Source organism: Triticum urartu, chromosome 7, assembly GCF_003073215.2.
Source record: "Triticum urartu cultivar G1812 chromosome 7, Tu2.1, whole genome shotgun sequence".
Lineage (NCBI taxonomy): Eukaryota > Viridiplantae > Streptophyta > Magnoliopsida > Poales > Poaceae > Triticum > Triticum urartu.
In genome coordinates, this window is record NC_053028.1 from 17,875,445 (window position 1) to 17,895,775 (window position 20,331).

The 20,331-nt window shown below is 44.4% G+C and overlaps 1 protein-coding gene across 1 annotated transcript; it reads left to right on the forward strand.

Moving 5' to 3' along the window:
* Positions 1–4,970: 4,970 nt before the first annotated feature.
* Positions 4,971–19,905, forward strand: LOC125518162 (formin-like protein 5). Its single transcript, XM_048683092.1, has 5 exons — positions 4,971–5,075; positions 5,721–6,245; positions 17,924–17,943; positions 18,463–18,755; positions 19,855–19,905. The coding sequence occupies exons 1-5, from the start codon at positions 5,056–5,058 to the stop codon at positions 19,903–19,905; spliced, it is 909 nt and encodes a 302-aa protein (XP_048539049.1). The 5' UTR covers positions 4,971–5,055.
* Positions 19,906–20,331: the final 426 nt, after the last annotated feature.

Consider the following 20,331-nt stretch of genomic DNA (forward strand, 5'->3'; position numbering starts at 1 on the left):
CATATACCCCCTCCATCCAGCTTAATTGATTGCAGCAATTTAATTGGCTGCATGGATGCTCTTAGATATAATAGCTTGCACGCGTAGTCGAGCGTATTGACCGGAGCGATTTTACTAGCTGCATGCTCACATTTGTAATTAACGCGGCAAACTGGAGCAGAATCGAGGCGAAATACCTTCGATGTAATTGCTGCGTCCATGTAAATTCAAACGCTTTACCGTGGCTCATGGGTGCTTTAATCCCAGATGGAGGAAGTAAGATGTAAAAAGGGGTTTATGCCACGCATTCCTGAGGAGGGCATGTAGCAGTAATGCTAAAGGTAATGGCAGAGGACGTGAAGACTCTGGTAAAAATCAGGGACAAACTATTACAAGGTGGCTAAAATTAAAAGGGAAGAAGAGAAATATCACTTCATAAAAAATGGCTCAGTATTTTCCTCTCTGTGTCAAACCGTAGGTTGCAATGTATTTTCATCTCACGAAAGCCTATGATAGCTACAAATGGAAATCAAGACATAGGATTTTACAGGATACAAGAAAAGGGGGGCGGGGGGACTTTCAGTCTATATCTGATGCAGGCCGCATTGATGGTTGGAAATTGGAATCTGTGTGTCTTGGCTGAAAAAAGGTGTGTGGCTCTTGGAGGCAAAATTTGGTGTTTTGACCCTTTTGTCAAACAAAATCGAGATCTGACCCCAGTTTGAAATTTTTTCGACACTTGACCCTTTCTCCTACCGCCACGAGGCCCGGCGGTAGGATGCCACAGCCTACCGCTGGAAACTGCGGCGGTAGGGAACTTATCCACGTCAGCAGCGTAAACGGCCTCCGTCCCCCCTCCTCCCACCCTACCGCAGCTGGTCCTGGCGGCCGCCTATCCGATCGAACCGCCGAGGGACCCGGCGGTAGGGTGCGCGCAGTTATAAGCCGCTGGGCGCCCTCCACCCCTCACCTTCTCCCCCAACCACCCGCCCAAGAACAGAGGAGTTCTTCCTCTCGCCCCTCTCTCTTCTCCTCCACCCCCCCTTAGATCTTCGTCGTTTCTTCACCGTTTTTGCGGATCGAGATGGCCCCGAAGAAATAAATGTAAGCTCCTTCGATCCCTCCAATTAGTTTTAGTCAAATAGCTTCCGATTCGTCACATTATTTGATTCAAATCACCCCCCTTCTTGAACTAGATTTAAATTTTTTGAACCCTAGGATTGATTTAGGTTGAGGATAGATGCTATATTTTGTTAGATATGAACTCTAGTCACTAGTTGGTATGGTTATGTGAAGATGAACCCTAGTTCATATTATTTTTGGAGGTTTTTTTTTTGATATGATGCATGTTGGAGGAATTTATTGTGATATGATGATGCATGTTGATATGCTATGATGCAAGTAGTGGATATGGTTGGAAACAAATGTTGAACCCTCAAGATGAACCTAGTTCATAAATTTTTGTGTTAAAAAAATCCTCAAGATGAAGCCTAGTTCATGGTTTTTGTTTTTGAAAAACAATATGATATGATGCATGTTGGGTGTTGTTGGAGAAATATGATATGATATGATATAATATGATATGATATGATATGATAATATGATGCATTTGAACCATGGTGATTGTATCTTGATATATGTATTTTAATTAGTTTTTTAATATATGTATTGTATTTAGTTCATGTTCATGATAATCTTGATATATGATTATTCAAAGATTGAACTCATAGGTTTTTTTGGATGTGATAAACCTTTGTTATGCATCGATATGTTTCGTAGTTAAAGATGAAACCTAGTTCATGTTGAAAAATCTTCTGATATGCTTATGCAATTCTTTTAGGAGGCCACCTCTTGCGGACGACATCGGCATGAAGTACACAATGCTTGACCCTAGGTTCGACAAGCATCACCGTGCCCGTTTCATTGAGAATGGAGTGGTAATTACCATTTTAAACCAAATCTTTCGAAATTGATGAAAACAAGTTGCTAACTATTATGTCCATGCTAATTATGCTTTAGTTATTGATTATCACAGATGCTGCCGCCACTTCGGATGAGGGCTCACAAGACGACGGTTAAGATGGAGTACGACGAGCGGTACGCACCGTTCTTCAGGAGAGCCCGACTATTGGGTTTCATCTTGCAGTTCAAGCGTAAGCCGTCGACGCTCGTCCACTCAGCTCTCACGACTTTGATCGACCGGTGGCGGACGGAGACGCACAACTTTCATCTTCCATGTGTGGGGAGATGACGGTGACCCTCGAGGATTGGGAGATGATTACGGCACTACCGCTCGAGGGTCGTGCTCTCAGAGGAAGAGTGGAGAGGGCAAACTGGCACGATAGGGTTTTCAGCCTCATCGGCGATTGCCCCCCCTCCCCCCCCCCCCCCCCCCCCCCCCCGCTAAGAGCAAACGGACTTCCGGCATACCGCTGCCATGGCTCCTCAAGCACCGGAGAAAGTGCCCAGAAGATACCGAGCCCTGGGTGGTGGAGCAGTACGCTAGGGCCTACCTGTGGTACATTCTCATGGAGGTAGTGTTTCCAGACTGCTCCGGGAACTCTGCCCGATGGATGTATCTCGACTTCCTAAAGGACTGGGATGCGGGGTACAGCTGGGGAGCCGCCGGACTCGCCTACCTATACCGTTCGGTAAGTGAATATCACTTTCTTTCAAATATCATAGACGTGTGGTGCTTTAGATTTTGACATCTTATCATCTATACTTGGTTTGTAGCTTGACGACGCGACCCAGAGAGCGGAAGTCACGTCCGGCATGTGTGGATGTGTATGGGGCCTCTCCATTTGCATGTGGGAGCAAATCCCGGTGGGCCGTCCGGAGAAGCTACGCTCGCGTGCATGGATGGACTATGGCGGAGATGACGAAGATGATCGGAACCTGACCGTCGCATACGCTTGGGACGTGGTGCGTGTCTACACGGGCGAATCGAAGGCCTTGTACAAGGTCTTCAGCAACGAGCTTGATGCTCTCACGCCTTTCCAGGTATAAGAACTACATTTTCACTTGAGCTTACCATTGTTTCGATAACACTTTCACTTGAGCTTACCATTGTTTGGTTATAGGTTACTTGGCGGCCGTATAGTGATGATCGAGAGTGGGGGTTCGAGCTGAACAGCATCTGCAAGCAGGACCGGCTTCTCTTCCGGTGCATCGTGCCCATGATTTGTGTCTATGCCATGGAGTACCACTTGCCACAGCGCGTTGCCGCACAATTTGGTAAGGCGCAACACACACCACCAGCCGGCCACGATACCGATGGCTACGACCTACACCAGTGAGTACCACAAGCCATCCTCATCGATTCTAAGTTCTTATTTTGATGTTTTACATTCATACAAGAAGGGTGTTTTACATTCTTTCTTATGCATTGCAGGATGAGCAGGCAGAAGAATCAATCAATCACGGATTGGGAAGCCGAGCATGCGAGATACGTGAAGGAATGGAATGAGTGGAAAGGATGCAAAGACACGGAGAGGAGAGTGATTGACTGGGACGAGTACGAGGATCACATGCTGTGTTACGACGATGGCATCAGGCATCGTCTGCGTCTGAGGCCCCAGTGGACGACAGCAGATGCCGAACACCTGTTCGATGACGCCTCTGAGAATCAAGCCTACAACGAGAGCATCAGAGAGCTTCAAGGAGGGTTTAGGGAGTACGGACCCCTCATGAACAGAGTGGTATGTTGTTTTTACCTCTTTTGAACCAACGGTTGGATGAAATCAGCTTTTAGTGCTATTGACTCATTTTATTACTTTGCAGTCTTCGGAGCTGAACAAAAGCATTTTTCATGCCTCTGATGCGCTTAGTGCTATCCCTGGGACTCGAGCTAGTGAGAAAAAGTTGAGGGAAGCGGTGAAGGTAAAACGGAGTTCATTTTCGTTACCATTGGACATTCGAGAAGTTCATATTGTTTCGTTATCATTGCAGAAATACGTCAACAAAGCACGCTGGCTTGTGGGCCTGCTTGGGTGCGCTACAAACACCGAGGATGTTTTTCTTCCTACACCGATGCGTAGCCTCGCTTCATCGAGCCATGCAGCCTCGTCGTCTAGGGCGGTTCAAGATGACGAGGAGGAGAGCAAGGATGATGATGATGAAGAGGAAGATGAAGAAGAGGGCGCAGAAGTAGAACATGGTGAGGAAGAGGAAGAGGACGATGAGGAGGAGGAATACGATGATGACGACGGACCTCCAGCAACTCAGCCAACACAGCGTGAGAAGAGGAATGTGCCGAAGAAGGATTGGAAGAGTTCATCCCCGTTTCAGAAAGCACGTCCTACCGCCCGCAAGAAGACGGCGGCCGAGAAGCGATACAAGGATAACGAGGACCGAACATCGAAGAGGGGAAGGAAGGACTGAAGTTGCTGCCGTCTCGTTGAACTAAAAACTTGCATATTTGCTTCGTGAACCATATGGATTTGCTCGTGAAACTGTTTCGTTAATTTTCTATGTATAACTCGGTGAAAACCTTTATGGATGTCTATTTGCTATGTATCCAACCTACCTTATTTATAGATTTATGGTGTGTGCTTCATATATCATACATTGTGTGCTTCATATATCATACATATGTTGTTTAAATGTTGTCTGCCAAAAATTGAAAACAAAAGAAGTTAGGAGGTGCAAAAAATGCACACTGGGCCACCCTACCGCTAGACACTAAGGCAGTAGGTCTGTACAGCCTACCTCCATGACACCCGACGGTAGGGTGCCTCCCCCCCCCACGCCCCCCTCCTGCGACCAAAAAATCGAACAACTCAGCGGTAGGGTGTGCAACCTTACCGCTGAGCTGTTCGATTTTTTGGTCACAGAAACTTAAAACATGCTCCCGCCCTACCGCCGCGCCCTATGGCAGTAGATTGTTGTCTCCTACCGCCGCGCCCTATGGTGGTAGGGTTTGGGCATTTATAGACCGAACCGCCCCACCCACCCCACCCCAACCCCTTATCCTCACCCACCCTGCCACCTTCTTCTTCCTCTCACCCATTTTCTCATCTCCTCCACTTCCCCCCTCCGATCTTCTTCGTTGATTCACGAATTTTGCGGACCGAGATGGCTTCGGAAAGAGGAAGGTAAGCTCCTCCCATCCCCCAATTAGTTTGAGTCAAATCAATCTGCTTTCTTATAGCCTAAAAAGGTTCATGTTCATGTTCAAAATCATGAGGATCCCTAGTTGATATGATGAACCCTAGTTAATATAATGAACCTAGATGATTGCAATGTGATGAACCTAGTTGATGAACCCTAGGTTTAGTTTTTTTACCATATGAGGAACCCTCTCTAGTTGATATGATGAACCCTAGAACCTAGATGACTGCAATGTGATGAACCTACTTGATGAACCCTAGGTTTAGTTTTTTTGACCATATGAGGAACCCTCCCTAGTTGATATGATGAACCTTAGAACCTAGATGATTGCAATGTGATGAACCTAGTTGATGAACCCTAGGTTTAGTTTTTTTTACCATATGAGGAACCCTCCCTAGTTGATGAACCCTAGGTTTAGGCTTAGATTTTTTTAACAAATGTTGAACCATCAACTTCTCAATTTTTTTGTTAACAAAATTTATGATATGATGAATATTGGAGTAAGAAAAATTTATATGATGCAAGTAGTGGAGTAAATATGATATGATATGATATTGCATTTGACCCATCTTGATATATGTATTTTATTTAGTTAATGATGAACTTTTGTTATTCATCCATATGTTTAGGTCTGCAACAGAGGTGCTACCATCGCCCATTCATCTCCAACAGCACCTGTCCGGCTTGCCACTTCCGTATGTGTACGAGCCCTTCCCCGAGCTTCTGCAACCGGTGACCGCTTTTTCAGACGAGTTCCTACAGGCGACGAGGGCAGTGCGGTGGCACGAGAGGGCAGAACGGATCGCCGACGATGTGAAGTGTTGGTCGCAGAGTGTGAAGGAGTGGAAGAGAGTGACTGCAGAGATGGAGGGAGATCCAGCTATCTCCCGTGAACGCCGGGAAGGGACCATTGAAGCTGCCAAGCAGCACTCCAACTGGGAGCTGCACAATTTGGGCCGGAGGATCTACTTCGAGAGCAATGCGGAGGAGAGAGCCAGGATGCCGCCCACAAGTGCATCGGCGTTCGATATCATCAGCGGGGGAAGGGCGGAGGCGAAAACTCCAGCTGGCAAGGCAAGGTGGGAGTGCTTGAACGGTCGGACGCCGACCAGCGTTCCGCCTCCGCCTGAACCGGTGGATCCGCTGCCGTATCTGTCTCCACGGCCAGGGGGGGGGGGGGGGGGGGGGGGGAGGTTTACCCACCCTATAAACATGTCTATTGCATATGCATCTATGTTTTAGTAGGGGTTGTCAAACTATGTGGACAAGTTTGCTATTTGCTATTTCGTACTTATGAATCTATGTGTAAACTGTTTGATATTTGCTATGTGGAACCTTTATTAATGTGTGAGATCATATTTTTCTATTTGTGAAACTATGTGAAACTCCTGACAAAACAAACAATCAATAAAACTTGTAAAAATCTAAACCCACAGGACCCTACCGCCAAGACCTGCGGCGGTAGGGTGTTGCGCTAGCCGTTAGCTAACGGCAGTGGGCCGTCCATGCCACCGCCGGAAGCCCTGGCGGTAGCCTACGTGAACAAACCGCCTTGTCCTTTGGCGGTAGCAAACGGGACAGATGTCAATAAAAATCAAATTGGGGTCAGATCTCGATTTTGTTTGACAAAAGGGTCAAAACGCGAAATTTGGCCGCTATTGGAGGAGCCATCGCCCGCCTCACTGTCTAGACTCTGGGGCAGAGTCAGTGGAGTGCGAGACAAATAGATAGAGGGGAAAACAAATACACACACACAGACACAGAGAGAGAGAGGGAGGGAGTGAATGAGTAAGTGAGTGCGGAGGAAGAGGATACACATCACACATGTATTGAACTAGTAACACTTTGAATCGTAAGTCATTGATACGTCTCCAATGTAACTGTAATTTTTTTTTCATGTTCAGGCCATATTTGTTGCATTTATACACACTTCTACGAAACGTTTTTCACTTTTTTGGACCAACATATTATTGCTAGTGTGTCAAATGTTGTTTTTTGATTTACAAAAGAAGTATTTTATGAAGCGATAAAAATCATAAAATATTTCCATTGACATTTTCATAATAAGGAGAAAAATGCGGAGCCGAGAACCAGCAAAGAGGAGTCATCTGGGCTAAGAAGTTGCAACTCCCCAGCGCCCAAGTCCGGGGAATGCTACTAGGGCGTGTGTTGCCTATTGGTGCCCTTCCAACCCATCTTTATCCCTCCGTCTCTAAACCCCCCAAAACATCGAAACTACTATCGAAGAATATTATCCGCTACCTCGACTGGAACGTGGCAATCCAATCTATAATCCTTTTCATATTATTTGTCATCTTCATCAACCTTGTTATGTCACGGACCGCATTGATGGGCTTCCTCTCTCTGCCAAAGCAATAGCTAGACGTAACGAACAATTATAGGGTTGTAGGCCACAATTTTTCCTATAATCATTAGACTATTTGGTTAGTGCAAATAAAGATGACATGTTATTTGGAATATGGAAGGCCAGCTCACTAACGGGCGGTGGGTAGCGTTGATGTAGATTCGAGCATGTCACTCCTTCCACAAATTTTAGATCGTGTATGACGCTATAGCACTAACCATTGTTTTGATTTTCAGTGTATGCTTGTCTCCCACAAGCTTGGCAACTTGGTGTTGAGTGTAGAGGCCAGGGTGAGATGGAGAAGCGATGGCGGAGCACACATGTGTAGCCAATCCTCTTTCGAGAAAGGGCTATTAAGGCTCGAGTACGATGCAAATTCCGAAAAAGAGTGTGAAATTAATATATAGCTAATGTACTCGCCAACCTTCACCGGTCTATAAAAGACATACTACTCTTTGTGGTCTTTCTGTAGCCTTCATGTTATCAGGATAGTACTAGCAGCCAAACGAACACATATGACTGCAAGGATCCCAAGCGAGAGAGCTATGAAAATGGATGAATGCAATCCATTGAGAAATATGAATGGGAGGCATTTAGAAACACATAATCCTGAAAAATTATAAGGGACATATGAATAGGTGTAGTTCATGTGTTTCAGAGGAGGAAAGGTAGCGGAAACATTGAGATAATCACAGGAGCAGTGGATGGGACGGTACAATTTTGGGGACACTAGCTCGACTTCAAAGTGGCTACGTAGCTCGAGAAACTGGAAAGGGGAGAAGAGGACTTTCACATTCTAAAAACTGGATCAATTTTTGCCTCTCTGGCTCCTCAACCCCGACGGGGAGTATTACCTCATTTCAGGCCGCCATATTGGTCGCTGGAATCAATGTGCCAGCCATCGGGCTGAAGGGTAAGTCAGGTCGAGAGAGGAAGTCGGGTCGAAATAGGTGAGCACCAAGCTATATCTCACCTATGAGGCGGATATAGCTTTCACCTTTAGCAATGCCGCATGTGGGCCGAGCCATCGAACGGGTTCCTCTCACTCGGTTGTGGCTGTACGGATGCTCTCCTCGGTCGTTGTATGTACGGTCACTCGTTTGCCGTAGGTCAATTTTCTTCACCTTCCTGTTTATTAGCCTTGACTGGTCCCCTTTTTTATGATTTTAGTGTTCTTTTGTTTTCTTTTTCCTTTTCTATTTTTTCATTTATTTTTTTATTTTTTGTTTTGTTGTTCTTCTATGGCTTTTTTTATTTGTATTTTTTCTCCTTTAGTTATCTACTTTTGTGTTTTTTACTTTTCTATGTTTCTTTCCTATTCATTTTTTTTCATTTACCTTTCTATTTGGGCCATGCTACATGTCGGCCGGCCAATCTTTTTAAAAGATCCACCACCTCGACGACCGTTAGATAGAACGTCCAACACTGTCCTCATCATTGCAACAAGGCTTGTGTTGCATAATCTTTTGCAACAAACAATAGTAGAAAAGAGGGCTTTCGTTCAGGCCGGGTCAGCCCATTAGTCCCGGTTCAGTCCAGAACCGGGACCCATGGGGGCATTGGTCCCGGTTTGTGAGCCCAGGGGGCCGGCCGGGCCACGTGGGCCATTGGTCCCAGTTCGTCTGGACCCTTTGGTCCCGGTTGGTGGGACGAACCGGGACCAATGGGCCTGGCTCCTGGCCCATCACCATTGGTCCCGGTTGGTGGCTTGAACCGGGACAAAGGTGCCCTTTAGTCCCGGTTCATGCCACGAACCGGGACCATTGAGGTGCCTATATATACCCCTCGCCCGCGAGCAGAGCACTCCAGTGCTCTGTTTTTCTCTGGCCGGCGAGGGAAGGGCTTTGTGGTGCTCTAGCTCACCTCCTATGCACATGAGGTGTTCGATGAAATGCCCGAGCCACACTAGTTAAGCTTTCTCCTCTGATTCGGATGTGGTATACATTATCTTTATAACTATTGGTTCATTTATTGTTTATGAAAATTATGCCGACCAACGTGACATAAATTTTATTTATCTAGGAGGTATGTGAACCGGAAATTCCAACCGACCCTATTGTCGAGAGGTTAAATTTAGTTGAAGAAGAAAACAATTTCTTGAAGGAAAAAATAAAAAAAATTGAGGAGGAGAAGATGATATTGGAGTTGCATGTTGCGGATGTCGTCGATGATCACAAGATCAAGATGGATGCAATGCGCTTGAAGATTAGAAAGATTAGAAAATATGCCATTCATACCGAGGCTTGGTATCATTATGCCGTTGGATAAATTGTTACCTTGGTTGCGATTATGATCGCATTTGTTGTTGCATTGAAATGTTTTACATAGTTTCAATGTATGGTTTAAGTGGATGGTCTGGAGAGCTATATGTTGTTCAATGAGAACTATGTATGTACTTTGGTTTTAATGTGATGATGAACTTCTACTAATTTGATCAGGTATTTATTCATGATGTTCTATAATGGTTTTTGACACACTTCATTATATATAATGCACGCAGATGAACCGGCAATGGATGTACGGTGACAGACACACCTCCGAGTACATTAAGGGCGTGCATAACTTTCTCCAAGTGGCTGAGGCAAACAAGAAGAATGGTTTTATGTGTTGTCCATGCCCTAAATGTGGGAATACGAAGTCTTACTCTGACCGGAAAATCCTTCACACCCACCTGCTTTACAATGGTTTCATGCCACACTATAATGTTTGGACGAGGCACGGAGAAATAGGGGTTTTGATGGAAGACGGCGAAGAAGAAGAGGACGACGAAAACTATGTGCCCCCTGAATACGGTGATGCTGCAACGGGGAAGTTGCTAAAGATCAAGAGGAACCAGATGATGTGCCCAATGATGCTGCAACGGGGGAAGCTGCTGAAGATCAAGAGGAACCAGACGCTGTGCCCGATGATGATGATCTCCGCCGGGTCATTGTCGATGCATGGACGCAATGCGAAATTCAAAAGGAGAAGCTGAAATTCGATCGCATGTTAGAGCATCACAAAAAAGGGTTGTAACCCAATTGCGAAGATGGCAACACAAAGCTTGGTACCATACTGGAATTGCTGCAGTGGAAGGGAGAGAATGCTGTGCCTGACAAAGGATTTGAGAAGCTACTGAAAATATTGAAGAAGAAGCTTCCAAAGGATAACGAATTGCCCGACAGTACATACGCAACAAAGAAGGTCGTATGCCCTCTAGGATTGGAGGTGCAGAAGATACATGCATGCCCTAATGACTGCATCCTCTACCACGATGCGTACAAGGATCTGAACGCATGCCCGATATGCGGTGCATTATGGTATAAGATCAGACGAGATGACCCTAGTGATGTTGACGGCGAGCCCCCCAGGAAGAGGGTTCCTGCGAAGGTGATTTGGTATGCTCCTATAATACCACGGTTGAAACATCTGTTCAGAAACGGAGAGCATGCCAAGTTGATGCGATGGCACAGTGAGGACCGTAAGAAAGACGGGAAGTTGAGAGCACCCGCTGACGGGTCGCAGTGGAGAAAAATCGAGAGAAAGTACTGGGATGAGTTTGCAAGTGACCGAAGGAACGCATGGTTTGCTTTAAGCGCGGATGGCATTAATACTTTCGGGGAGCAGAGCAGCAATCACAGCACCTGGCCCGTGACTCTATGTATGTATAAGCTTCCTCCTTGGATGTGCATGAAGCGGAAGTTCATTATGATGCCAGTTCTCATCCAAGGCCCTAAGCAACCCGACAACAACATTGATGTGTACCTAAGGCCATTAGTTGAAGAACTTTTACAGCTGTGGAATGGAAACGGTGTACGTACGTGGGATGAGCATAAACAGGAGGAATTTAACCTAAAGGCCTTGTTGTTCATGACCATCAACGATTGGCCCGCTCTCAGTAACCTTTCAGGACAGACAAACAAGGGATACCACACATGCACGCACTGTTTAGATGACATTGAAAGTATATACCTGGAAAAATGCAGGAAGAATGTGTACCTGGGCCATCGTCGATTTCTTCCGACTAACCATCAATGTCGAAAGAAAGGCAAGCATTTCAAAGATGAGGCAGATCACCGGAAGAAGCCCGCCATGCGTACCGGTGATCACGTACTTGCTATGGTCAATGATTTACACGTAATCTTTGGAAAGGGTCCCGGCGGACTAGCTGTTCCGAATGACGCTGCGGGACATGCTCCCATGTGGAAGAAGAAATCTATATTTTGGGACCTACCCTACTGGAAAAACCTAGAGGTCCGCTCTTCAATCGACGTGATGCACGTGACGAAGAACCTTTGCATGAACCTGCTAGGCTTTTTGGGCATGTATGGGAAGACAAAAGATACACCTGAGGCACGGGAGGACCTGCAACGTTTGCACGAAAAAGACGGCATGCCTCCGAAGCAGTATGAAGGTCCTGCCAGCTACGCTCTTATGAAAGAAGAGAAAGGAATCTTCTTTGAATGCCTCCTCGGGATGAAGGTCCCGACTGGCTTCTCGTCGAATATAAAGGGAATAACAAATATGCCAGAGAAAAAGTTCCAGAACCTAAAGTCTCATGACTGCCACGTGATTATGACGCAACTGCTTCCGGTTGCATTGAGGGTGCTTCTACCGGAAAACGTCCGATTAGCCATTGTGAAGCTATATGCATTCCTCAATGCAATCTCTCAGGAGGTGATCAATCCAGAAATCGTACCAAGGCTAAGGAGTGATGTGGCGCAATGTCTTGTCAGTTTCGAGCTGTTGTTCCCACCATCCTTCTTCAATATCATGACGCACGTCCTATTTCATCTAGTCGACGAGATTGTCATTCTGGGGCCCGTATTTCTACACAATATGTTCCCCTTTGAGAGGTTCATGGGAGTTCTAAAGAAATATGTCCGTAACCGCGCTAGGCCAGAAGGAAGCATCTCCATGGGCCATCAAACAGAGGATGTCATTGGGTTTTGTGTTGACTTCATTCCTGGCCTTAAGAAGATATGTCTCCCTAAATCGCGGTATGAGGGGAGACTGACTGGAAAAGGTACGCTTGAAGGGGACTCAATAATATGCAGGGACGGATATTCTTGGTCCCAAGCACACTACACATTTCTACAGAACTCTACCTTGGTGACCCCGTATGTCGATGAACACAAGAACAGTCTGCGCTCCAAACACCCGGAGGAGTGCGACGACTAGATTACATGTGAACACATCAGGACTTTCAGCAGTTGGTTGGAAACACGTCTCAGAGGTGACAACACTGTTTGTGAAGAGCTGTACTTGTTGTCCAGGGGACCATCTTTGACTGTATTGATTTACAAAGGATACGAGATAAATGGGAATACATTTTACACGATTGACCAAGATCAAAAGAGCACCAACCAAAACAGCGGTGTCCGCTTTGATGCAGCAACCGAGAGGGGAAAGGACACATATTATGGTTACATAGTGGACATATGGGAACTTGACTACGGACATGATTTTAAGGTCCCTTTGTTTAAGTGCAAATGGGTCAATCTGTCAGGAGGCGGGGTACAGGTAGACCCACAGTAAGGAATGACAACAGTGGATCTGAAAAATCTTGGGTACACTGATGAACCGTTCGTCCTAGCCAATGATGTGGCACAGGTTATCTATGTGAAGGACATGTCTACCAGACCGAGAAAAAGAAAAGATAAGAAAGCGAATACATCATACGATGAGCCAAAGCGCCACATAGTTCTTTCAGGAAAAAGGGACATCGTGGGAGTGGAGGGCAAGACAGACATGTCTGAAGATTATGAAAAGTTTCATGAAATTCCTCCCTTCAAAGTCAAGGCTGACCCAAGCATCCTGATAAACGATGAAGATTATCCATGATTACGATGCAATAAGCAAATGACACAAGCGAAGAAAAAGTGAAGACTTTCTCCCGCAACTATTATGATGATACCATGCCAACTTTGTAACAGACGAGTATGATACCATTGTCCGTTTTGTACATGCACATGCTATGTGAGTGAAATTATGATACCATGCCAACTTTCAACTTTTTCAGAGTTCATTGGAAATGCTTTAATGTCTTATGGTTCGGCCCTCGTAATACCATTAATCCCGGTTCGCTCCTTGTCAAGTATGTTCTCACCAAGAACACTCAAGAGGGCAGCCATGTGGGCCATTGGTCCCGGTTCGTCTAGACCTTTTGGTCCCGGTTCCACGCACGAACCGGGACCAATGCGCCTCGCACCTGGCCCATGACCATTAGTCCTGGTTTGTGCCACAAACCGGGACTAAAGGGTTGGTCGTCATTGCGGTCAGAGTTTAGTCCCACATCGCCAACCGAAGGGTGCTCACACCGGTTCATAAGCCCGTCCCTCTCTGCCTTGTTGAGCTCCTCTCAAAGTGAAAATAGATGCCCTTATACAAGGAATTTGACCTTAATTCATAGTGAATTTCTTTGAAATTCATAGAAATTTATTATGAATTCAGGTTGAATTCTCTCTACAGGCGCATCTATGCTCATTTTTTTAGTAAAGTTAATCACAAACTTGTGATTCACACAAATTTCAAAGAATTCAAATTTTAACTATTCAAATTTGAAAACTAATGGCACTAACAGAAAGTTTAAAATTTTTCTAAAACTAATGGCACTAACTGCAAGTTTATAATTTTGCTGACCTAAAAGCAAAAAGAATTAAAAATTAAAGCAAAAAACAAAATAAAATAAATAATGCAAAAGACAAAACAAAAAAAACTATTTTTATAGTAAAGTTAATCACAAACTTGTGATTCACACAAATTTCAAAGAATTCAAATTTTAACTATTCAAATTTGAAAACTAATGGCACTAACAGAAAGTTTATGATTTTTCTAAAACTAATGGCACTAACAGAAAGTTTATAATTTTGCTGACCTAAAAGCAAAAAGAATTCAAAAATAAAGCCAAAAACAAAAAAAATTAATGCAAAAAACAAAACAAAAAAATGAAAAAAAAAACTATTTTTATAGTAAAATTAATCACAAACTTGTGATTCACACAAATTTCAAAGAATTCAAATTTGAAAACTAATGGCACTAACAGAAAGTTTATAATTTTCTGACCTAAAAGCAAAAAGAATTAAAAAATACTAGTCGTCCACGTTAGTATGAAATGGAGAGAAGCTATATAATATATCTTTGAAGTATGGAGTTATACTGATAGATTTTCTAGGGAATATTTGCTACAATAGTTAATGGATTGAACGATATATGTATGCATTGCAACTTGTTTTTGTATGCTCATCTATGAGTTGTCTTCTATTTATTTATTTTAAGCATTACTCGTTGGAGGTTATTGGTTCATCTATGCCACATGAGTTGTTAGATTTTTTTAGGGTTGCCACATGTACCATTGGAATGTATATTTCATCTTATTAGTAATTTGAGACATGGATATCTTTGGAATTGATACATATAACACCAGAAGCATATTTTACCTTGCGCCAGAGTACCTACTATTATGCTTTCCAAATCTTTTATACTTGGCCTGGGTCATCATCCTTTCTTCCTCTCTCCCATCGAATTAAAAATAAGATCATGGAGAATATAGACAACTTCCATAAAAAAAAAGGTGCAAAAGGAATAAAAGATAGCACTCTACAGGAAACTTGGAGTAGGGTGCGTCATATCTGCAGGAAGATATATGTCTAGGCTCAGGTGGTTACAGAAGGGCTTCAATCTGCTAAAAACAGATATACTTGGTGATTTTTCTGTTTTAGCACATAATTGATAATGATATAAGCTGGAACATGTTGCCTTTTAGATTGAAATCAAACTGGTCCCAACGCACACACGGCTGGCACTCAATAAAGCAAAAGAAAAAAAAACACCAAAGCATGAAAAACGTGTGTAGCTAGCAAACATAAGATTTGCACTTCTTTTTCACATGTCATTTGTTACTTATTTCAAATAGACGTAAGTGAACTTTGCAAAATTAATGGAAAATCGAATCACCTTGCTGCCATGTTGTTTACTTCCATCAAGTCATTTGCCGTAAGTACTTTTGAAAATCAATTAGCCTGGTATGTCCGGGGAGAATGCTCCACCAACTACGCATGTGGCTATAATGTTTATTATGGTTTCTTCATTCTTTGTACGTGAACCTTGAAAAATGCTCATGAATGAAAGGCCCACTCATCCATTTGTAGACTAATTATGGGGAAACAGAATTTTTCATACCTTGTTTCCAGGTAAGTCCATGTCTCATGTTACAGTAGGTGGTAGCTAGCAACCATCTATCCCTAGTTCCTCTTCCTCGGTTGACATCAAACAAATATACTGGAATAATGGAAGCGAGGGTGTATCTTACTATGTTGTCAAAACTAAGAAAGTTCTAAACCATATAGGAAAACTTTTGCCAAACACGACATGTCTAACCTCATTACAGCCGCCGCTCTCCATGAAATCGCTGCTACCTGTTTTGTTGAAGACGACATGCTAACATCCTTGTAACCTTCTTGATCTTGAACTCCAGGCATTGAGCATTTTCCAGACTCCATGGGGTATGAGGAGCGCCATGAGGATAATCACCATCGGCGTAATGAAGAACATGGACGCCACTTGAATGCCATCCTGTGATAATTTGTATCATGTGATTTCATGGCTTCATGCATCTCAGTTGGAATGTGACAACAATCAGTTGAGAATGGAATCGCTGTTCTTGGCTGCAGACCACTGTACATGGCAAAATCAATGGCCTAAACCATACATAATCTTGACGTTGCAGCCTTGCAAGATGATGTTTGAGATGTCTAGATGGACAGCACATCAACATTTATGTTCCATTGGCTACGGCCTAAAAAGGAGGGCAATGCCTATAAAATGAAAGATCCCTCCAATGACATAGATGAAGCATTAGAAAACATAACAGTAGAATAGTCATGAGATGACCAGTTTCCAAGCCTAAGACATCAAGAAATACATGACTATCAGTACGTGGGGAGTGGGGTATTACTAATTAACTGAATTTCCAACATGAATCCACTATGAGCAATAACAAAGCTTGTCACAACTCACATGTTCGTCATTGGTTGCACTTCAAATAACATCTTGCCAACCAACTCTCCTCCTTGTTGTATTTCTTAGCATGACAATGATGTGAGACAGATTAGGAGGAATCCGAGCTAATTCTCAATGATGGCAGCAATGATGTGCGCCCCGCACAATTTAGAAGAAAATGAGGAAATCTTTGTAATGATATTTGAACGAAAAATACAAATTAGAATATAAACAAAATGTAGTATTGTCTTTCTCATTATGAGAAGCTTGAACTGTACTTACCTTCCAGCATCTTAATCACTCAATATAGCAATCTTTAAATGGTGAAATGACATATGCATCTTAATCACTCAATTAGCATTCGCTGTACAAACCAACTGACAGGTAGGATACCTGATGGCAACTTCAATCTGTTTAGTAAAACATCTTCACGTATCAACTAACCATATAATAAACTAATTATACTACCTGAAGAAAAAAAGGGAGAAATCATAACCTAAAGCAACCTGTAGTCTGGGCGCTCATACTATTGGAAAAACATTCAATACTCCTGCTCAATGATGACCTCTGTGACCATGAACTCGGCTGCACAAACAATAAAAATTTAAAAGATCAGCACAACTCGATCTTCTCAGCTTCAAGACGCCAACCAACTTCAGTCAAAGCTCAAGATCATCTTCATCATGCATGAACTCCACACAAAATAGGGCGCCTTCATCAGATCGAGGAGATCGAATTAATTATCTGATGGTTTACTTGGTTGTGACGGACGCTGCAGAGAGAAGAGTCCACAATGAGATGGTTGGAAGGACTTGTTGTTCGACCGTGATCCCACGGAGAGTTTGATATCAGCGACGACCAGTTTCCCGTCAAGCTCGCCTGGGGCTGCTCTTATGAAATGAGGGAGACCATGGATATCTGGCAAGGAGAAGAACACCTCGCTCGCCATAATGATGCGGCCGAGGCGCCGCACACGGGGCAAGTAGCGGAGGAGAGGACGATGAGGTATCCTCGACGGATCCTCTTTTACTTGGAGGAGAATCCATGGGCTGACCGAGAAGCTAGCTATGTCGTTGTTTTTCTAGCACAATCGTCGTGTTACAGGAGAGATGCAACCACACACGTAAGAGTTTGGGCGTCCCCCGAGGGAGACTGATCCAATGACGATTGGAAGAAGAAGGCATATCGGGAGATATAGTGCGTGATGATTCTTTGGGAAAGGTAGGATCGATCCTGATGTTTATAGGAAGTACGATAGATTGTTTTTTAACAGCTACGATGTATGCTGTTGTTTTCTTAGGTCGCAAGCCTCAAGTTTTAGAAAGTACGACATATAGGTTATTTTTACACGTACCCAGTTTTTTTTACAGATATACTACGTTTTTTTTTTGTTAGATTGCAAAGATTGTATGAGTGGATCTACACCGTTATAATTCGGCCCCACCAAATTAACAGCCGGTAATTTCTAATTAATGTGGTAATTTTTAGGGAGTCTGTGATTAGTATAGGTATATAGAAAGCAAAAAACAAAAGAAAATAAATAATGCAAAAAACAAAACAAAAAAATGGAAAAAAATTTAAAAAAAACTGCCACCTATTGGGCCACCACGGCCTGAATACGACTAGAAACCCAACCTGGGCCAGGATTCAGGCCCGCAGAAGACCCAATAGACCCACAAACAGCACAGTGTGACATTAGGCCCGTAAGCCTGCATTTGAGAGGAGTTCGAGAGGGCAACCGCAGTGGGGGCTTATAAACCACTCCGAGCCCCTCTCAACTAGCGAGGTGGGACTAAAATTTTGGCCGCGGGCAGCGCAAGGCCTTTGGTACTGGTTGGTGCCACCAACCGGGACCAAAGGCCGCCGCTTCCCGCCCTTTGGGCTGCCGAAAGCTGACCTTTGGTCCCGGTTGGTGGCACCAACCGGGACTAAAGAGGGGCATTGGTCCCGGTTGATGCCACGAATCGGGACCAATGCCTTTGCTATATAAGCCAGCACTTAGGAAATTTTCACATTTCCCTCGCCAGTTGCCCCCGACGACGCCGAGCACATCGACGATGCCAGGCTGCCCCGACGGCGCCCGCCGCCCCCGCCCGTCGTCGCCTGCGCCCTCGCCCAACGCCGTCGCCCGCGCCCACAACCGACACCGTCGCCGCGCGCCGCTGGCCCCTGCCCCGACGCGCGCCGCCCCTGCCCCGTCGCCGTCGCCGTGCCACTCCCCGCGCCCCTGCTCGCCCCGACGCCGCCCGCAGCGTGCTCCTCCCTCTGTGAGCACCACGCCTCGCCGGCCCCGCCGCCGCCGTGCAATTTTTTTACTTATGTACATGCTATTTTTTACATGTTTTTAGATTTTCATATATATATATATATATGTATGTATGTATTTTTTTATGTATGTATGTATTTTTTACATGTTTTTTGTATGTATGTATGTATTTTTTCAATTGTAATGATGTTTTAAAAATACATATATGCAAAAGTTAGATTTTTAGAAAAGTTTTATCTACATATGTTCTCTGATTTAGTACATTTTAGGTTAGTTTTATTTTTAAAAAGTTTTATATATTTAGGAAGAAGGAATAGCAGGAAGAAGAAGGAAGAAGAAAAGGTTTTACATATGCAAAAGTTATATTTTTAGAAAAGTTTCATATATCTAGCTAGGAAAGGAAGAAGAAGAAAAAGAATGAGAGGAAAAAGGAAAGTTAGAAGAGGAAGAAAGGAGGAGAAGGGGAGAAATAAATAATAAGAGGAAAAAAGAAGAAAAAGAAGAGGAGATGATTTCTTCTTCTCCTCTTTTTTTCTTCTTTTTTCTTCGATCTTCTCCTCTATTCCTTTCTTCTTCTCCTCTTTTTATTTCTTCTTCGTTTTCGTATGTTTTATCAGGCCTGTCGTCGTCGATATACCCCTCCCGATAACTTCAACACGAGGGGGGGGGTCGATATACCCCCTCCCTGATAATATTATTTTCCCATGTACGTATGTCGTCGTTGTCGATATAACCCCCTCCCGATAACTTCAACACGTGGGGGGGGGGGTCGATATACCCCCTCCCCGATAACATTATTTTCCCGTGTATGTATGTCGTCGTTGTCGATATTACCCCCTCTCGACTGTGATAACTTATACCGCGGGAGCACCCCCCGACCCTCTCGCTCGACCAAAACTCTCGAGGACACCCAAATCCTAGAAAAAATGATGTCGGTCTCCTACCCCTCCCGCCGCGCCCCTACCCGACAAACTCTCTCGAGGCCACCCCAAACCCTTGAAGCATTGTCGAGGCCACCCCAAACCCTAGAGAAGCAGCGTCGAGGCCACTAATATGATTCCTTATTGTGATTAGCTAGCTAGTTCTACGTTTGCCACTAATATATCCATCTGTCATGTTTGAATAATAATTGCCATGTTGTAAATATTTGTAGAAACTATGGACCCCCGAGAGGAAGCAACAGAAGCGGTGTTGGGGGACATAATCGCACAAGGAAGTGATGTCGTCTTCTCGTTTCTCAACGGCACCGATGGTCTGGAAGGACAGGGTGAAGAAGCAGGCTATGATTATGATGGCTCCGGTGACCCAATGCCGGTGCAAGGAGACCATGATGACGGCTCCGGTGACCCAATGACGGTTGAGGGAGTCCTGGATTAGGGGGTATCCGGACAGCCGGACTATAACCTTTGGCCGGACTGTTGGACTGTGAAGATACAAGATTGAAGACTTCGTCCCGTGTCCGGATGAGACTTTCCTTGGCGTGGAAGGCAAGCTTGGCAATACGGATATGTAGATCTCCTTCCTTGTAACCGACTCTGTGTAACCCTAGCCCCCTCCGGTGTCTATATAAACCGGAGGGTTTAGTCCGTAGGACCAACAACAACAATCATACCATAGGCTAGCTTCTAGG

What these genes read in the sequence shown, in the direction of transcription:
- LOC125518162 (XM_048683092.1), top strand. Translation starts at nt 5,056, where the DNA reads ATGGCTTCGGAAAGAGGAAG. An exon ending in ATGGCTTCGGAAAGAGGAAG is followed by an intron (nt 5,076 to 5,720) that starts GTAAGCTCCTCC and finishes CCATATGTTTAG; the next exon opens with GTCTGCAACAGAGGTGCTAC. An exon ending in GTGGATCCGCTGCCGTATCT is followed by an intron (nt 6,246 to 17,923) that starts GTCTCCACGGCC and finishes GGTAATTTTTAG; the next exon opens with GGAGTCTGTGATTAGTATAG.